Consider the following 17,374-nt stretch of genomic DNA (forward strand, 5'->3'; position numbering starts at 1 on the left):
TGGATGCGCTCGATAGGCCAGTTTTTCGCATCGTTTCTCAACACGTTGAAAACGAGGTTCACCTCTTTTGCTTGAGCTCGAGTTGATATATATATATATATATATATATATATATATATATATATATATATAGCGGATGGTAAAGTGAGTCTTGTTCGTAGTGGCCTTCGAATTCAGGCTGATCCATTCGTTGACAACCACCCCCAGGATAGTGAGGACCATGTGCGTGCATCCAGTCATCGAATGTGGGAAGGATGAGTTTTGATACATCCTTATGCCTGCGCGCGGTTTTACAGTCTTCTTTTGCCCTTGCGATGACGCCTGCCTGCCGATTGTATGGTGTTGGAAAAATTCCAGTCTTCCTGCAACTGGATGCCGTGGTGACATTGCACTGCAGATGCAAGTTGATCCCACTGGAAGCCACGGACATGGATGTAAGAAATACATCCACTTCTGACACCTTCTGGCTTCCTCTGCTCCATTTTTCATGGAGAGTTGGACTTAGGTTGGGATCTTCCAAAAATAAGATTCAAGGAGATATATATAGATGGATAATGGAAGCCCTATGCTTGAGGTAGAGCAAGGGATAAATCGGTGCAGGAAGCAGATCACCCATCCTGTGGCCTCCCGTCTCTGCGGATGATTGTACGTCTTGGGCGGAGAAAAGAAGTCCGAAGGTGATCCAGGCAATCGAGTCAAGCAGGGTATAGCTTGTGTAGGTACAAGGTGTTATGGGTGTAAAATCCACACATGGATCCAACAAAATATAGCCGGAGTGATTCTCGTGGCTGCGGATCCAATGAGACTCATGGGCTGTCTTGTTGTCATTGTGACTTATAGTTCAAGGCGATTTATGATCCTGTGGGAAGCGAATGAATAGCTACCAAGGAATGAGGTCAGATGAAATAGTGTATGAGCTGATATCGACGGCACTCACCAGCCGATACTTGCTGAACATCGAAAAGGGGAATAGACCCTAACCCTAACGGGTACAGTACCACCCCTGACTTGCCCTGCCAAGCCTGCATACCTTATCCTGGAAAACACGGATGTTTTCCGAGTGCCATACGCAGTACCATGGCGGACACGAGAGTGGAGTGGGCTTGAGGAGCCGGTTAGTCGCCTACAAAGGCAATAAACAGGTGGGGGGAGAGGCCATATCTGCAATGCGAGGCTCTGTCCCGGCATTGTCCCACCGACTAATTACCCTATCGCCGTACCGATGATGAAAGCGAGAGCGAGTGAGGAACTTGCAAATGAAATGTTGATGTGGGAAGAGGACTCCAACGCTAAGGCTGCATGTGGATAGCCAAGCCACCAGGCTGACTGGGTTTGTGGGGCAGAGGAAGCCCCCCACATAAAGCTAAGATGAAGCTGGTACTGTTGTGTACCATATCGTGTCCGGTCGAGTAGCGATGAGATTCTTTGTTGGACTTCATTCTTTTTGGATTAGGAGGGCTTGAGAATGCAAAAGAGAATTGTTCTGACGGCAGAAGTTGGTGTTAATATCGATGTTTTGGGCGTGGTACGCATGGGGACAGACATGGAATATACTCTTGGTACATCGACAGGATCACCACCATGTCCCTAGTTCCACCACATCCCCCGCACGCAACCCTGGATGCTCCAATGCTCGTTTGCAAACATGCCGGTGACTCACTGGTGTGAGGTCTGATGTATCTGATGTTGCATTGGCATTTGGGGTTGGTCGAGGCGCAGCTTAGCTCGACCTGTTAGGGGCTGGGCTTACTTGGGACATGCATCAGGGTTGGTCGACGTGATGATTGCTGCGGAAAGATAATCCCCCAGGCTCCCACTCGAGGGCATTGCTGAAATCTCAGGCTTCTTACTCCTCTTACCATCATTGTTAATCATCATTCATCATTGTGTTGAGACCAACTCGCAGTCTCAGTATATCGTAAAGAATACGCACGAGCTTTTGACACCTCCCTGTCAATTAAGCCCAAAGCTACTGTGGGAACAAAGCCAAGCAGTTCCCAATTGAGCTTGAAACCACTCCAGAGATTGGTGGAATCGGTGTGGTAGCTCAGCATCCAGGTTGTCTGCTTCTTGAGTCGACTCGGAGCTGGCAACAAAGCAAGTCATATCAATCGATTGTGTGGCGAGGCGAATCGAATTGGCTGTGCTACTGGAATCCAAAGAGCAATTAATTGTCAAATCAATTGAGAAAAAAGAAGAGAAAAGGGAGAAGTTGTGATATGAACTCATAGCCAACAACACGAGCAACCAGTATCAATCAACAAACAACTCAACATCAATTCGACAGTATGGCTTGGAACTCTGCCGCGATGCCAATCCAGGGGTTCACCGTCTTCCAGACTGCGCCGGGCGCCGTTCTGTCGTTTGTTCCCGCCATGGGTACCGCCGAGCTTGACCAGCTCATCGACGCTTATGTCCTCCAGGCCGCCACGATCCAGGAGAAGCGTGCCATTGTCAGCATGGAGTTCTTCACCCACAACGCCATGACCAACCAGACACATCTCTTCTTCCCGGTCAACAACCCCTTCAACTACGTGGCTGCGGTCACCGGCTCTCCGGCCTCGAGCCTCGGCGACTCCGGCTACGGCTCTTCGTTCAACGTCTCTCCTGTGACGCAGGAGAGCTTGACTCCCGTCTCCTCTGCTCCCGCGACTCCAGTCACTGCTCTGCAGCCAACAATGAGCACACAGCGCAAGAGCCGGGTGTCGAAGCCCAAGGCAAAGACTACCAAGAAGTCTGCCTCGGCTGCCTCTCGCGCCTTTGCGCACGACTTCACCGGTATGCCGGGCATGCAGATTCTGACCAAAGACGGTGTAGATGTGACCAATTCGGCACGGGGAGGAAAGACAAAAGAGGACCGTGAGCACGCACACTTGATCCGCTTGCTCAAGTCTTGCCCGACCTGCAAGAAGAAGAAGATTCGCTGCGATCCTTCTCACAAGCGGGATCTCCCCTCAAAACCGGCCGTCGCTGAGGCTCAGTCGGCAGTGAAGTCAAGGACTGTTGCCGCACCATCTCCAGCATCATCCCAGGCCAGCATCGATGCCGCACAAGCCACGAATGCATTGAAAATTGCACAACCGGCCGGAGAATTTATGGACTCGTTAGACTTCGACTTCGGTCTCGACGTCACCGACATCGAAAACTTCTTGAACTTGGGAGCAGAGGCCACTCCTAACATGGACTTTAGCTTCACCATGGACGAGCAGGCCTTGTTCACCCCGGCCACCCCTACCACGATGTCGCCTGTTCTTCGTAACTACGCCAGCTTCTCGCCGGCACAGTCGCTTATGATAGCAAATGCTGTCACCGCCGGCGGCGACCAGGCAGCTCAGCTTCCGTACCTCCAGTCAGAGGGACACGCCGACAACTATGTTGACTTTACGCTATTCTCGCCGGCCGCGAGCCCGCTCGGCGAGGAGCCACGGGAGATGCGCTCGGCGCACCCCTCGCCCATCGAAGAAGATTCGCAGCGGTCAGATAGTCCTCGTCAACGTGGCTCTGGCCTCTCTGAGAGGATAAGGTCTGCATGCGGGGTTGTTGGTAGGGAACGGTCACCACTGTCTCCTGTTCTCCCCCAGAATGTTCTTCCTTTTGTCAACTTCCTTGCCGTAGGCCCAGAAACCGGGCACAACCTAGTAGATAGTACTGCCGACAGCATTCGCGTAGACCTTGCTGATGGAGGGGTCCGCCACGGAGGAACAGATCACGGCGGCTCAGGTCTTGGGGGTACAGATCATGGCGGTTCAGGTTATAGCGGGGGAGAACTTGTCGGCGGGGCCAGAGCCATACCACAAGGACTCGGACTCCCTCTCGATAGGATCAAACCTCAGCAAGGGGGCGCCTCTCGGGGCGGCGTTCACACCGGGGTTACCGTCGCAGGCGAAAAACAGTCGCAGCCGGTCCACTCAACGAAGCCTCAACACGTTGCCTGGACATCGACAGACGGCACTCGCCCCTCGAATACCATCGCACCGGCAGACCAATCACAGTCGCCCCTGTCAACGCAGCTTCAACGCGTTGCCGGGGCCTTGGCTGGTGGTGCTCTTTCGACGAATGCTACTGCAGGCGAAGACCACACATCGTCGGCACAACAGTCAGCGCAGCTTCAACGCGTTGCCTTTGCCTCGACGGATGGCGCTCACCTGGCGGGTACCGGCAAGGAACAATCGCGGTCGCCCCTGTCAACGCAACGCCAACGCGTTGCCAGGACCTCGGCTGTGCTGCAACTCCAGCAACAACTCGAGCAACAACAAACTACTGTAAGGATATCCGATCTCCTCAGAGGTCTCCCTAAACTAACATGTCATTTAGCAGCCCCACGACCAGCAGTCATGGTCCATTAGTAGCGGCTCCATTATCAGCGGCTCGAGCCTAAATATTCGCCCGGCAGCATCAAACACGAACACGCCGACTGTTGAAGTCAAGTCAACAGCACCCGAGCAACGGGTGCTGAACACCTCGACGATGAAACAGATTTCGAGAACCTCCAACGTCGCAGCATTGACAGAAGCTGCTACCCAGACTCGCATCGGCGGACAATCTTGGACGCAATCCGCGCCGCTTTCGTCAAGAAATACACACAATGTCGACACCGATCCTCAAGATCGGCCCGACATTTCGATTCGTGCTCCGGTCGCGGATGATGCACAGGTCGTTTATTCTCTGGGCGTCGCTGGAACAGAGCGTCACCGCCGTCGCGAGGACTCCACCCAGCAAATCGAGGCAGTAGCCAGAGGCGTGCAGCAGCGCGTCTCAACTACAGCAGCCTCGACGGCCTCGGCCAAACCTAGCCTGGTTGGCATGCCTCAGTCGCCAGATCGACGACCCGCGCCCTGTCCACCGCCACATGTACTTGTTCCATCCCAGAGTGCCGTGGTCGGCTCAAGTGGCCTGGATAAGATCGAAGGCTCTGTGGCGACGAGGTCTCAAGTTTCGTCTGCCATGAAGCCTGTCGTGAACAGGACAGAGACCGACGGCTCCGCGGCGGCGAGGAAGCGATCCTCGTCTGTCGAGAAGTCTGTCGTGAAGACGACGAAGACGACACCGATCTCGTCACCCACGAACGTGACCATGACTTTGGGCAAACTCAGGACAGCCGCTGTATCACCTCAAGATGCAGTGTCCAGTCTCCTACTGGCCGTCGGCGCAGTTCTCATGTTCGCGGCAGCCCTCCAGCATCTGCATGATACAACTTTTACCATGTCGAAGATCGCCCTGTCAATCTCACCCCTAGTACTTCGACACATGATGCCCGCCCTGCCATCGCCGTCTTCGGCATCGTCGCTATTATCCAGCATTCGAAAAGAAGCATCCACACGCGTCCAGCGACCTGCTGCACTGTGTGTCTTGGGCTAGGCGATCTTGAGGTCCAGTGAGGATCTCATGAATTACAGGCTGGACTTCAGAGTGTATTTTAAACATAGGGTGGGGAGATTTATGCATGGGGTTCTTGCCTCTTTTCTTTATCACTTGGTACGACCAACTTACGATTTGTATTTAGCGATTCATGATGCGTTGCTTGCCACTTGCTTGAAGCAAACAGGCTTTTTCTGTATAAAAACAGATATTGTAATACACTACAATACGTGTAAACAAGCATGACAGGTGATAATCCTGAAAAAAAAACAATGCTCAATGACCGTCTCGACGAAAAGTGAAGTTTGCAAACAAACGATGCACGCAAATCAGGGTCACCTGCACTCAATCGCCCGCTCGTGGTGGAGACCAGCCTGTATGACCTGTAGCCAAACGGCCAACCAATCAAACTCCAAGGAATTTTTCGCCAGGCGGGTGGGCAACTGGGCATGCACCAGCAGAGCACAAAATTATGGGGCCGGATGCAAAAACCTTGCAGCGCGGGTTGAAATGACTGAGTGATACAAAAGTGAGAGAGGCAAATAAAAACTGGCCCAATAGTATTCCATAGTTACACCTGTCTGGAAAACTATAACGTGACACCTTTGGCTTGAATCTAGAGACTCATCAACGGTGAAGTTTCTTAGAGAGTTTGAATTCTTTTTTTTTTTTTTTTTGCTGCTTGTGGTTGTGCGGGAGCGGCATTGCGCATTTGCTGTGTGCGTGCGTGCAGCTGCTCCGCGCCGACTGGAAGTGGCACCGGGAGTTACATCCCCCGTTTGTTCTCTTGCCCACCTAAAGGCACCGTTTGATGGGGCTTAGGGATTACGCTTGATTCCATTTGCGCCTTGTCTATACTCGGAACTATTGCTTCCTATAGTGATCAAGCAAAGGAGGAGTCTAGTGGAAGTGTGTCGAAAGAAGTGAGGGACAAAGAGGACAAATTTGAAAAGGAAACAAACAGGTGGTGCGTACGAGGGGGTTCTTAAAAGGAGGAGCAGGAGTGAGCATCAGGGAAGAAGAACGGGCCTTGGATTCTCAACGCTCAAACCGTTGCTGGTATCAAAATGTCGCTCAGACCTGATTCCCCGGGCGGCGGAAGGAGTGACGGGCAGATGCTTTCCGCAAATGGCACCGGCAGTGGGAGTGGCAGTGGGAGTGGGAGCAGTCACGGTCAGGTCCCTAGCACGCGTCGTCTATCAACGTCACGGCAAGACCTCCCCAGTTCTGATCAAAAAGACGGCCACCAGGCATTGAGAAAGTCGTCGTCTCCACCTCCAAAATCACCCCGAGCTCAGAACAGCCCGCCAGCAAAGTCTCGATTCACCAAGTTCTTCCGTTGGCTGTTTAGCCCATTCGCCAACTTCTTCATTACCATCTACAATATCTTTTTCCGCCGCATACCAAAGCCTAAAGCTCTTTTGGATGAGGATCAAGAAGCAAAGATGGAGAATCGAGGACCCGGCGCCAGCAACATCAACGATCGGCAGACCAAGGAGAATGTCAACCCCAGACTCAATCATGCGGTTGCCAACCTTACCATACGGGACGCCGCCGCACCCGTGTTTCCGCCTGTTAAATCAACCGTCGTCCCACTCGTGCCTGTAGTGCCGGCCGGAGCGCCACTGAAGTCGGTTGGCATCTTTGAGGAGGAGGATGAGGATCCAGCCCGCAAGGCCGAGCGAGCCATTCACCAGGGCTTTATTGAAGAAGCTCTTGATATGGTATGTATGCACCTTTTCCTCTGCCTTCTTCTTTGATGTCTTTATCTTGTCATGCAGGCCTCAATGTCACACCAACACGTACCGGCAAGCTGGCCATGCCCAACCCGGTACCACTTTTGTACTACCCATCCTGCATGTCACTTTGGGCTCAGTTTGACACGCTCACCGTCATCGGGTTATTTTTATTGCTTATCCATATTTGGAAGTCGGAGACAGTCCAACTGCACTAGCTGCTTAAGCATTTCTCGATGCTGACTTCCTTCTCACCATAGGCTCGCCTTGCTCTCAAAACAAACGAGACGCCGGTCGGCTGCGTTCTGGTCTACAGAGGACGTGTCATTGCCAGAGGCATGAACGCAACCAACATCACACGGAACGGCACCAGGCACGCAGAATACATGGCACTCTCCTCTCTCTTCGGCACTAAGCCCGATGCACCGCCACCTTCACATCCTAGCTGCAAGCATGAGGTTGACGACCCTGGCGAGTGGGACGCTGTCGACGTCACCAAGAGCTACTTGTATCCCTACGGCCAGAAGCTACACCCTTCGCCTCATGTCACGGCATCTATTGTCCAGGAGAGCACCCTGTATGTGACGGTCGAGCCATGTGTCATGTGTGCCTCGCTACTGAAGCAGCTGAAAATCAAGAAGGTTTACTTTGGCGCTGTCAATGACAAGTTTGGTGGCACTGGCGGCGTGTTCCGCATCCATAAAAATTCCACCTCGGTCAAAGATACTCCGTCACAGCCAACACGAAGGGTTATGGGCGGTCGGCTCATGCGCGTCAATCGAGATGGCAGCAGGTATAGTATAAATGCTCTCGATGATGACACTGCGCCACCCACCCAACACGCCGGATCATCTGCTGGCCAACAGCAGTATCTCCAACCCACATCGTCTTCGGTGTCCTCGACTGGAGTTATGACACCTCCCTCGTCGGCTTCGTCTCCTGGTCCGGTTCGCTCCATGTACCAGATGGGAGAGCACGCACAAGCAAACCAGAAATGGGCGATCAATCCCAAGCCGGCAGCCGATGCGCCCACAAGCCACTATGAAGGGGACGGTGGCAACGTCGAGAACGGCTATGAGGCCGAGGGAGGTTGGGGTCGCGATGAAGCCGTGACATTACTGCGGCAGTTCTATGTCCAGGAAAATGGGCGCGCGCCTGTGCCGCGGAAGAAGGAAGGAAGAGCAGCACGTCTAGCCGCCCTGATGGAGAAGGACGGCATGAGCCCTGATATCGACCTCAAGGTCGCGACCAACGTACCGGCTTCAGCGCCTGCGACGGTTGCTGGCACTCCTGTGGAGGAAAAGGATGAAGATGCGGCGGGCATGGATATGGATGGCGGTGGTGACGTCCTGGAAGTTCCAACTCCCATGTCGGAGGTCGCTTAGATGGTGCCCCCGATTTCTATGTGATCCACGCCCTGCGCGATTTGATGAGGCTGTGAGAAGAAATTGCATAGTTATGGCGCTTGGGGTTTTCGTTTGGGGGAATGGTCGAGAACGATGTGATTCCGTTATCTCGGTTTGGCGGCATGTTTTATTTTGATTTATTTTGCATTGGTTTGGTTCGGTCAACTTCTATTTTTGCTAGTAGAAAAACCTTTTACTCGTTGGACTTTAGGATTAAAAGTCTTGAATTCCAGTCTCCCCTTTTAGTTCACGGGGTCTCGTTCCGCCGCCGGCAGGGTCATTCGCATCATCGCCGTCATCGTCCCACTGTGGCACCTCATTGTCGAACCATGCATCCTCGGCATCTTGTCGCTCAATTTCATCATAATCTTCATTCTCGTCCACCGTTGAATAGTCAAACTCGTCGTCGCCACCACTGACAAAGCGATCTCGCAGAAACTCGAACCACTGTTCACGCCCCGCCTCGGCATCCTTGGGATCTGGTATGAGATCCTGCGTCATGGCAAAGTTGGTCTCCCTGCCTCGGCCATTCTCCGCACCCGCGGCTGCCCCATTCGTCGGAGCTGCTGCCGATGCCTCCGCCGCCGCCGTCGCACTACCGCCACTACCACTACCTATCAACCCCGGCGGCGGTGCGGGCCCGTCGACGTAGCTGGCGGCCAGCCTCTCGAGCTTGGCCTCGCCGCGCAGCAGCGACGTCTCGAGCACACGGCCGTAGCCCCTGGCGCGGCCGTCGGCCTCGCGCTCGGCGGGCGTCTGGAAGCGCCGCACCAGCGAGTCGTACAGCAGCGGGTCGGCGAGCTCGTGGTCCGGCGAGCTCAGGTACGACGGGTGCCGGGCCAGGTAGGCGCGGCGTCGATTCCGGAGCCGCACGGCGGCCGCGTGCGTGGCGGTCCGTGGGGGTCGGGGAGTGGGTTGCTCGTAGGGGTCTGGTGGTGTGGTGGGGGTTGATGTTGTCATGCCTTTGTTTTTTTTTTTTTTTTTTTTTTTTGGCCCTTGCCTGTCCTTCTTTTCGATTAAGAGCTTGCTCGTGGTGCCAATCTTTCCTTAATATCACAGGGTGATCTTAATATGTCTTTTTTTTATCGCAACGTGCAGGTGAAGTTGACGATGTATTCGTAAGATTGGCGTGTTGATGCCTGCAAGAAGAGCAGACACAGTGTGTGCTTACTGTGTATGCGTTGCACGTGACTACCCCTATACCAACCATTCTTCGTGCAATAATCTTACTGCGACAAACGTTCACACAAAAATCACAGTATTTTATTCAAGGTTATCAAGAGCCCTGTGACTACTTCCGGCTTCTTTCGCCGCTTTCTGTCACGTAGTCATTGACCCTGACCATATCCGTTGGTCTACTTCGTTTGGTGCAGCACCGCCGCACAGCTAATATCCCTTCTCCAACATAGTCTGCAACTCCAACTCCATGCAAATTCTCTTTTGCACATTCACATTAATAAGCCTTAATTATGATATTGTTTATACTTAGTACCTCCGGATCAGGATCGTTGGCCTGCCTGGACGAGGTAGTCAAAAGGGGACGGCGTAGTAGTCAAAATGTGTATATCATCGACCAGAAGCAGGTCAGTGGAATGTTGTGCTCTGAGCAATTTGGAACTGGTTGCATGTGTGGTTGCGTTTGGTGGATTTTACACCATCCGAGATTCTGTCAAGACCTGAGCCGCGAGTAAAATCCCAGGCCTGTCTGCTATTAGGAACTGCCATCGCGCCTCGAATAGCTCATGCAAATGTTGTTGGCCGTTTGCCATAGCCTACTCGTATGAGACTGGCCGCATCAGGTCAAATTTGGCTTTCGAAACCGGTCGAGCTCCGTTTTCCCAGGCTGTGCATAAGGCTTGTCGGCCTTGACGACAGGTCATTCTGAGCAATGAATGGTCCAGAGAAAGTTTGTTGGTCCATTTGGGCTCAGGGCTGAGCATCATCTACATCGTATGCAGCTGGCACATGGGATACTCCGTATTACCCATCGCTTGCAAACAATATTCCACTAGGGGCATTTCTCTCCGTGAAAAGCAGAGCCCAGTGCTAGGGGAGACAAGGGACGGTCAGTTCTTTAAATACTTTCTAAGCTTTTTATTTTGGCGTCCAGTCTAAAAAGAGTCGTATACCTACTCATCTGTGACCTCCCTGAGTCTCATCAAGCCAGTTCATGGTGAGGTAGAGACTGTCGTTCTCCGGATCAGGCTCTTTGGGCACCTGTAGGTACTTTGAGTCCTGCGGGTGGTTTGAGCCCAGCCGGTAGTTTGAGCTCGAGTTTGAACCATGTTGGGAACTGGTATGGAAGAAAGACATAGTTGTGCCGATAGGAAGCAGATTGCTTGTAGGATAAAAAGATATATATGGGGGAGTAATATAGCAGTGGTTTTATTGGTTTTGGAAGTGTTCAAGAATGAATGCTTACATGCTAGAGCTTGAGGGAAGAAATCGCGCTTTAAATATACAACGAGCTGGTTTGCGCCTCTCCCCACGTCAGGTTTTCATTGGTCTCCCATGCCATCGTGAGAATTGATGGACGGGCTCGGGCGTCTATGGTTCTGTATGTTGCCTCGTCTTGCCGCCCGATTAAATCATTCGTCATCAAACAGTCGAGAGGGTGGGCTGAAAATGAGGCCTGCTTCAGAATATCCCAGTTATGCCTCGCCCGGACTTGTGTCTGCTTGGACTTCAATTGGTTGTTGTTCTGAGGTTATTGGTCGCGTTATGTGATAGACCCCTGGCTATCGGTGCGGCGGTCGAATGTTCCTGCGCCCAAGATACAACCGTGGCTATGCTGTCTGGGGGACATTTCGGGCACTTGTACATATCTTGAGCACTTCTCGGAAGATACTACGGGCGCTTGTCGATCTTGACGCTGTCAACTGCGTTTAGCCCCTTGTAAGTCGCGATAAACGTGTGGCAGCCATTTTGACTAGGATTGTAATAGGGATTGAATATATCATTGGGAATGGGATGCTCAGGGGGGAAAATGTGTTTATTCATCATTGCTGCATGCGCAACATAAAAAATAGACATTGTGCAAACTCTAGAATTGTACACGATTTGTGAAGGGGTTCCGCGTCTAAGAAAGGTCCATCTCATCTGTGGGCGCCTGTGCTTGAGGCTGGGCTTGAGTGCCCACCTCAAAGCCCTGCGACTTGATTATATGTGTCAAGAAGGCCGCAGCATCGGTAATGCCGGCTGGAGAGTTGAACCAGTGGCCGCCATCGGGATACTCCAGCCAGTGAACCGTAGCCCCAAAACCACGGAGGGTATCTCTCAAGACACGACCGTTGCCGACCAGAACCAGTGGGTCATCAATGCAGTGCTCGAGGAGAATAGGTGTATTTTTGATGGTGACGTCGTCGCTGGGTACATCATCAAGACCAAGTATCTTGCGAGTATCTGACAGGGTTCTGCCCGGGAATGGCATCCGGCAAGAAAACCCAAGAAAGGCGGCGAGGCCGCGGCTTGCACCACCTTCAGCCGGTGGCGGGATGTTGAGATTGAGCAGCGTGTGCACTGATGTTGCAGCTCCCTGGCTGATGCCGGCGAGGAAAACGCGATCATAGCGCCCTCCCAGCGCGCGCGCCTCGTCGGCGATGACACCGCGGATCAGGCCGACGCTCTTACGCAGGCCGACAGCTTGGAGCTCCTCGCGGTTGGAGAAGTCTTGGACATTCCAAATGTCGAACCACTGCTGCATCGACTGGCCCGGGAAAGCTGCGCACTCGTTCTTGTTCGCTTCCGGGAAAACCCAGCGGAAGGATGGAAAGATGGCGAAAAGAGTGCGGCCGTCGCTGTGCTTGGAGTAAAGAAGTGACTGGGCTAGAGTCCTTGCGGAGCCGCCGCGTCCATGGAGAAAGACGACGGTGTGAGTGTGCGGCGCAGAGGCCTGGACGGTAAAGTGTGTGTCGTTCATGTTTGTGGAGTGAAGAACAAAGTCGATAGAAAGCCAGAAGAGCCTGTAATGGAAAATGTAAATGCCATCGTGAACATGACGCCTAAAATGGGGCGCGTGTCGCTGTGAATAAATTAATAGGCAGAAATAGAGCCAAATCGATTTGTACCACGAAGCCCTGGGCCTGCAGGCCGCCGACCAGGCAGACGGGCAGGCTGAGTGAGTAAATGTCAAATCATCAATGTGGGTTCCAGCAGATGTACGTAGTAGGCAGTTACGCGCCAAGAAGATTCATCCCCAGCAGATGTCACATCAATGAATGGGTGGGACTTCTACAGCATGTTTCCCTCGAGACCTTGTTCAAAAAACAGATCATGACCCGATAGCAGGGGAAATAACAGTCAAATTGTTTTGCTCTTCCCCCCCTTTTGAGTTTGCACAAATCTTGTAGCTGTTCCCAATTTTCTTTTTCCTTGGTAGTTGCGTCTTTTGAGCTGTTTCGTCCTTTTCTTTCTGTACACCTCTCATTCCATTCAACCTAAGCGCAAATCTTCCATCCTTTCTGAGTGCGAACCGCGTCAACATGGCGGCACTGCCTCATGCTTCACAACGTGCGGATGCCATAGTTCTCGAGGCATGCGCGCTCATAGATAGCGGAGGACTGCCTCATCCATCGCCTCGATTGCTCAAAAACTTCATTCTGCAAGCATTGGACCCGCGCGCCCCCGCCAACTTCGTGCTGAAGACCTGCGAACCTTTCAAATACGATGCAACGGGGCTGGGGCTCCATGCTCGTCTATCTGAGCTCCTGGCCGACTGGAAATTTATTGTTCAAGCAGGTAGGTCGTCTATTCTTTTTTATGTGTCCACGTTCTCACACCTGTGCAGTCAAGGAGCGATCAGGCTGAACCCACCAGTAAAGTCTCAAACCATGGCGACCAACCGCCGGTTCCTAGTGTGCCGGCACAGGAAGCAATCTTCAGGCGTGACGGGGGAATGTGCTGCATCACCGGTAAGAAGGGAACTGCAGACGACCCTCTAATTGTGGCACCCGTCATTCCGATCCCGTCGATGTGGTGCGCAGCCGAGGTATGCGTTTTTGAAACCAAGACTGGACTGTTGTGTGCACTGCATTCTGAGCTCTAACTGTCGATAATGAGTAGCCCCGGAATCCCAATGTCATTCCAATGTTGAGTGCCTTCTTTGGAGCGCCTTATCGGGACTGGTGGCTGGCCTACATTCGAAACCCTGAAAGGATGGAGCCTCTTAATAGCCACTGGCTTGTGCGGCAGTCTGCAGCAAAGGCATATGCAAAAGGCCTTGTTGCCTTCCAGCGATTACCGTCATCCTGGATCGAGTATAATATACAGGAGCTGGAAGTTGGCGTCAACTCCGAGTCGATTGAGATCGACGGCCATTTAGCACTTCTTGGAGATCGTTCTCGACGGGGACTTCCAAAGGTAGACCCGAAGTTTCCTGGAACACATGCTCGATTCACGGAGAGCATGAGATGGTTGGCGTTGGTCGAGGATATGGAGAAGCTCAACACACCCAAGCCTAAGCAAACAGGGTTAGGGACCTCTTTTCTAGGTTTGCGCTCAGGACTCGCCAGCCTCGGCTCGTCTTTCACTCAACGCCTTGGGGACATATTGCTAGCAATTTGGCGAAGGTTTCCCGACTCTATGCGGGTGGCCTTCTACAAGCTCCTGCGCAAGGTGGGACATCGACTATACGGGAGAGCACGCGCGGATACCGCAAATACGCAAAGACTCCCTTTTGGGCTCTATTTCAAAACCGGGGCCCATCCCGAGGTGATGCGTAACGAATTTCGTGCACTTCAGATTGTTCGCGAGCACACCAACATTCCAGTACCGAGGCCGATAGACCTTGCCTTCATCCCCGACGGTGTCGATAGTGACAACGATCAGGGCTTTATGGTCATGTCTCGGATGCCCGGCCATCAACTTGCCGTAGCACATGACATGATATCCGAACTCGACGAGGCAGGCTTCGTCGCTCAGATGCAGGACTACCTTAGACAACTGCGCAACATCCCCAACATAGTGAGCTCAGAATACCAAATTTGCAACACCCTCGGAGGTCCCCTCCGAGACGAGCGTGACAACTGGGGGGCCCCACGGGGCCCCTATGCAGACGAGGCTGCCTTCAGCAAGTTCCTGCCACATGCAGACGACCCGGGCCGCTCGGGACACGAAATCTACTTTACGCATGGCGACCTCAACGACCGCAACGTCCTCATCGGCATTGTGCCGCTGCCCGACGGGTCACGGGGGTGGAGGGTGACGGGTATCGTCGATTGGCAATTTGCTGGGTTCCTGCCAGAGTACTGTGAATACACCAAGTCCATGTACGAGGGGTTTCGGTTTTCTAAAAGGGTGCAGCAGATGTACCATACCATATTCAAAGGACTGGGTGACTATACCAAGGAATACGATGTCGAGTTCAGGCCGTCGGACAGGGCCGGGTAACTACCTAGTCACCGCGTTCAAAACTTTATGAACAAGTCTGACCGGGTTTCCTTTGTCATCGTTCAGACGATAGGATCGACTTGGATTTGTTTGTCTGAACTCGTCGTCGGATGGGTTTTTGAGATGGATGAGTACAGAATGATATAGCAGCGAATGTTTGGTTTCTGTTTGCTTCATGTTGTCTTTGACACAAGTTTTCTGTCTACTCTCGGCGTTGTTTATAGAACTTGGATCCACCCACCCCTTTGCTCAACCCCGCTCGCGAACTACCATAGTATGCTCAATTCCCACTTATAGTATCCACGATACCCACCTTGTTAGTGCGAATATCTCACTCACCTTAGCTCTCTTTTTTTCTCTCTCGGTATATCATTAGTTTGTGATTTTCTCCTCATTCTGTAGCAGGCCCGTTGTTTCTGTTTTATCAGACATTGCGTCATTCCCGTGTTCCTGCATCACATCACTGCAAGCCACAAGCCACAAATTCGCCCAAGATCCCCAAACTCCGACATGCCTGAGTTGCCCAAGCCCATCCGCGTCGGAATCCTCGGCCTGTCGGCCACGGGAAGCTGGTCCGTCGCCTCGCACCTGCCCGCGCTGCTTTCTCTGCCGGAGAGCTACGCCATCGTCGCCGTGTGCAACTCGTCCGAGGCGTCATCGCAGGCGGCCATCAAAGCATACAACCTTCCCGTCGCCACCAAGGCGTACGGCTCGCCGGAGCAGCTAGCAGACGACCCAGATGTCGACCTTGTCGTGTCGTCCACCAACGTCGTCCTGCACAAGCAGGCGCTGCTTCCGAGCATCAGAAAGGGCAAGGCAGTGTTTTGCGAGTGGCCGCTCGGCCGGAACCTGGCCGAGGCCCAGGAGCTGCTGGACGAGATCAAGCGGCGCAACGACGGCGACGTGAGCCGCACCGTTATCGGCCTGCAGGGGCGGTACTCGCCGGTAGTCAAGAAGCTGTCCGAGATCCTGTCGTCGGGGCGCGTCGGCAAGCTGCAGCGGACGAGCTTTTCGGCCCCGGCCGGGTACTGCGGCGACGAGGGGCTGGAGGAGCACGAGTACTTTTTCCGCGAGGCCGACGGCGGCAACCTCGTGTCCATCTTCTTCCTGCACATCATCGAGTCGGTGCTGTTTGGGCTCGGAGGCAGGGAGTTTGCGCACTTGGACGCGGTGTTGGGCGGTGTGGGCGGCGAGGTGCAGCTCAAGAACAAGAGCGGCGACGTGGTGCGGACGATGGTGCGCGAGACGCACAAAAGCGTGGCGATCCAGGGCGTGCTCGACGACGGCTCCGAGCTGAGCCTGCAGCTGTGGGGAGGAAAGGGCGCGCCGGGCGACAAGGAGTCGACGTACTGGCGCGTGGTTGGAGATAAAGGGGAGGTCAGGGTGCGAGGCACGGGACCGAATCTTCAAATGGGTGGTGACGAAGTCAGCATGAGCGTGTTGGACTACGCCTCGGGTGAGGAGGAGGTGGTGGCTTTGGCGGCCGAGGAGCTGAAGCCGGTACCGGCGAACAACGTGGCCAGGCTGTATGCAAAGTTCGCTGAGGGTCGAGCAGGCGAGTATCCCGACTGGGAGTGGGCTGTCAAGAGGCACATGCTGATTGACCAAATTTACAAGAAAAACGCAGCTCGTAGCTGAGGGGTTTTGGTGTATGCAGTCGGCCACGTTATCATGTCATAATTAGTCGAAGCTAGCATCTTCAAACGCTGAACCAGGGTTGTTCACTTTGCGGAAGTCTATTTTTTTTTTTCTGCAGTGACGTTTGGATCTGGAACAGAGGCTTTGGAGCTAGTTACTGCACATGCATGCAGCTAAACAAAGAACTTTTTGCATATCGACGCAACGCTTCTTTCCATCGCCACTGGCTCAAAAGTAAATAGAGCAGATTACGTCTCTTCCACAGAAGGAGTCACCCTTACACATGATAACGCAAGACCAGGCAAGTGGGTAGCTACGTACCTACCTTACCTAGGTAAGGTATGCAAATAAATTTATGGGAATTGTGTGCGTAGAAGAAGATAGGCCGATAAAGTTTATACATACTGGTCACAGTCAAGCTCGAGCTGTGAAATTTTCCAGTGGCCATCGTCCTGACAACCAACAGATACCCTTTGCAGGTCCGGCGGGCTGATTCCCTCCCACCTCGAGCCGGGGCCATTGAGGTAGCTGCCAGATCTTCCTCTGCTGTAGCCAGTTTATCTCTGTCGGCTGTACAACTGCGCCTTACTCGCACTCTCAACAATCCGGGAAAGATGCATAACGGCAGACTTGGGACCATGACACTCATCCATTGTGTAAGCATTGTCCGAAGGGAGAGCTTGAAAGTACGAGGTATACTGCTAGATACAATGGAAATTTCCAATTTCGAAAAATTGGTTAAATTGGCTGCAATTTGGTACCGCAACGGTTTTTTGAAGGTGCCTAGGTCCAAATCAGCAAACATAACGGGCAACTGCACTTCTTCAACGCCCAACCTTAAACACGCTA

The 17,374-nt window shown here is 53.1% G+C and overlaps 8 protein-coding genes across 8 annotated transcripts; 4 read left to right on the top strand and 4 right to left on the bottom strand.

Moving 5' to 3' along the window:
- Positions 1–118: 118 nt before the first annotated feature.
- On the bottom strand, positions 119–5,721 carry MGG_15000 (uncharacterized protein). The gene has a single exon (XM_003720768.1). The coding sequence runs from the start codon at positions 2,227–2,229 to the stop codon at positions 1,954–1,956; it is 276 nt and encodes a 91-aa protein (XP_003720816.1). The 5' UTR covers positions 2,230–5,721; the 3' UTR covers positions 119–1,953.
- Positions 1,800–5,698, top strand: MGG_17932 (uncharacterized protein). Its single transcript, XM_003720769.1, has 2 exons — positions 1,800–4,262; positions 4,315–5,698. The coding sequence occupies exons 1-2, from the start codon at positions 2,289–2,291 to the stop codon at positions 5,356–5,358; spliced, it is 3,018 nt and encodes a 1,005-aa protein (XP_003720817.1). The 5' UTR covers positions 1,800–2,288; the 3' UTR covers positions 5,359–5,698.
- Positions 5,635–8,880, top strand: MGG_17933 (uncharacterized protein). Its single transcript, XM_003720770.1, has 2 exons — positions 5,635–7,082; positions 7,355–8,880. The coding sequence occupies exons 1-2, from the start codon at positions 6,426–6,428 to the stop codon at positions 8,477–8,479; spliced, it is 1,782 nt and encodes a 593-aa protein (XP_003720818.1). The 5' UTR covers positions 5,635–6,425; the 3' UTR covers positions 8,480–8,880.
- MGG_02904 (uncharacterized protein) lies at positions 6,005–9,610 on the bottom strand. Its single transcript, XM_003720771.1, has one exon. The coding sequence runs from the start codon at positions 9,458–9,460 to the stop codon at positions 8,714–8,716; it is 747 nt and encodes a 248-aa protein (XP_003720819.1). The 5' UTR covers positions 9,461–9,610; the 3' UTR covers positions 6,005–8,713.
- A 1,023-nt stretch (positions 9,611–10,633) lies between these two features.
- Positions 10,634–10,813, bottom strand: MGG_17934 (uncharacterized protein; the record flags this gene model as incomplete). Its single annotated transcript, XM_003720772.1, has 1 exon — positions 10,634–10,813. One exon carries the CDS (start codon positions 10,811–10,813, stop codon positions 10,634–10,636), a length of 180 nt encoding a protein of 59 aa, XP_003720820.1.
- A 534-nt stretch (positions 10,814–11,347) lies between these two features.
- MGG_02903 (carboxylesterase) lies at positions 11,348–12,419 on the bottom strand (the record flags this gene model as incomplete). The annotated part of the gene is made up of 2 exons (XM_003720773.1): positions 11,348–11,392; positions 11,640–12,419. The coding sequence occupies 2 exons, from the start codon at positions 12,417–12,419 to the stop codon at positions 11,348–11,350; spliced, it is 825 nt and encodes a 274-aa protein (XP_003720821.1).
- Positions 12,420–12,715: 296 nt separating this feature from the next.
- On the top strand, positions 12,716–15,333 carry MGG_17935 (uncharacterized protein). Its single transcript, XM_003720774.1, has 3 exons — positions 12,716–13,237; positions 13,287–13,487; positions 13,562–15,333. The coding sequence occupies exons 1-3, from the start codon at positions 13,166–13,168 to the stop codon at positions 14,885–14,887; spliced, it is 1,599 nt and encodes a 532-aa protein (XP_003720822.1). The 5' UTR covers positions 12,716–13,165; the 3' UTR covers positions 14,888–15,333.
- Positions 15,259–16,806, top strand: MGG_17936 (uncharacterized protein). The gene has a single exon (XM_003720775.1). The coding sequence runs from the start codon at positions 15,398–15,400 to the stop codon at positions 16,523–16,525; it is 1,128 nt and encodes a 375-aa protein (XP_003720823.1). The 5' UTR covers positions 15,259–15,397; the 3' UTR covers positions 16,526–16,806.
- The last annotated feature ends 568 nt before the right edge of the window (positions 16,807–17,374 follow it).

The sequence above is a fragment of the Pyricularia oryzae genome, chromosome 7 (genome assembly GCF_000002495.2).
Source record: "Pyricularia oryzae 70-15 chromosome 7, whole genome shotgun sequence".
NCBI lineage: Eukaryota > Fungi > Ascomycota > Sordariomycetes > Magnaporthales > Pyriculariaceae > Pyricularia > Pyricularia oryzae.

Excerpts from the sequence above, each read along its gene's own strand:
- MGG_15000 (XM_003720768.1), bottom strand. The coding sequence starts at position 2,229 with ATGAGTTCATATCACAACTTCTCCCTTTTCTCTTCTTTTTTCTCAATT.
- MGG_17936 (XM_003720775.1), top strand. The coding sequence starts at position 15,398 with ATGCCTGAGTTGCCCAAGCCCATCCGCGTCGGAATCCTCGGCCTGTCG.
- MGG_02904 (XM_003720771.1), bottom strand. The coding sequence starts at position 9,460 with ATGACAACATCAACCCCCACCACACCACCAGACCCCTACGAGCAACCC.
- MGG_17932 (XM_003720769.1), top strand. The coding sequence starts at position 2,289 with ATGGCTTGGAACTCTGCCGCGATGCCAATCCAGGGGTTCACCGTCTTC. Across the intron at positions 4,263-4,314 it reads TCGAGCAACAACAAACTACT|CAGCCCCACGACCAGCAGTC; the intron begins GTAAGGATATCC and ends CATGTCATTTAG.
- MGG_17933 (XM_003720770.1), top strand. The coding sequence starts at position 6,426 with ATGTCGCTCAGACCTGATTCCCCGGGCGGCGGAAGGAGTGACGGGCAG. Across the intron at positions 7,083-7,354 it reads TTGAAGAAGCTCTTGATATG|GCTCGCCTTGCTCTCAAAAC; the intron begins GTATGTATGCAC and ends TTCTCACCATAG.
- MGG_17935 (XM_003720774.1), top strand. The coding sequence starts at position 13,166 with ATGCAACGGGGCTGGGGCTCCATGCTCGTCTATCTGAGCTCCTGGCCG. Across the intron at positions 13,238-13,286 it reads GAAATTTATTGTTCAAGCAG|TCAAGGAGCGATCAGGCTGA; the intron begins GTAGGTCGTCTA and ends ACACCTGTGCAG. Across the intron at positions 13,488-13,561 it reads CGATGTGGTGCGCAGCCGAG|CCCCGGAATCCCAATGTCAT; the intron begins GTATGCGTTTTT and ends GATAATGAGTAG.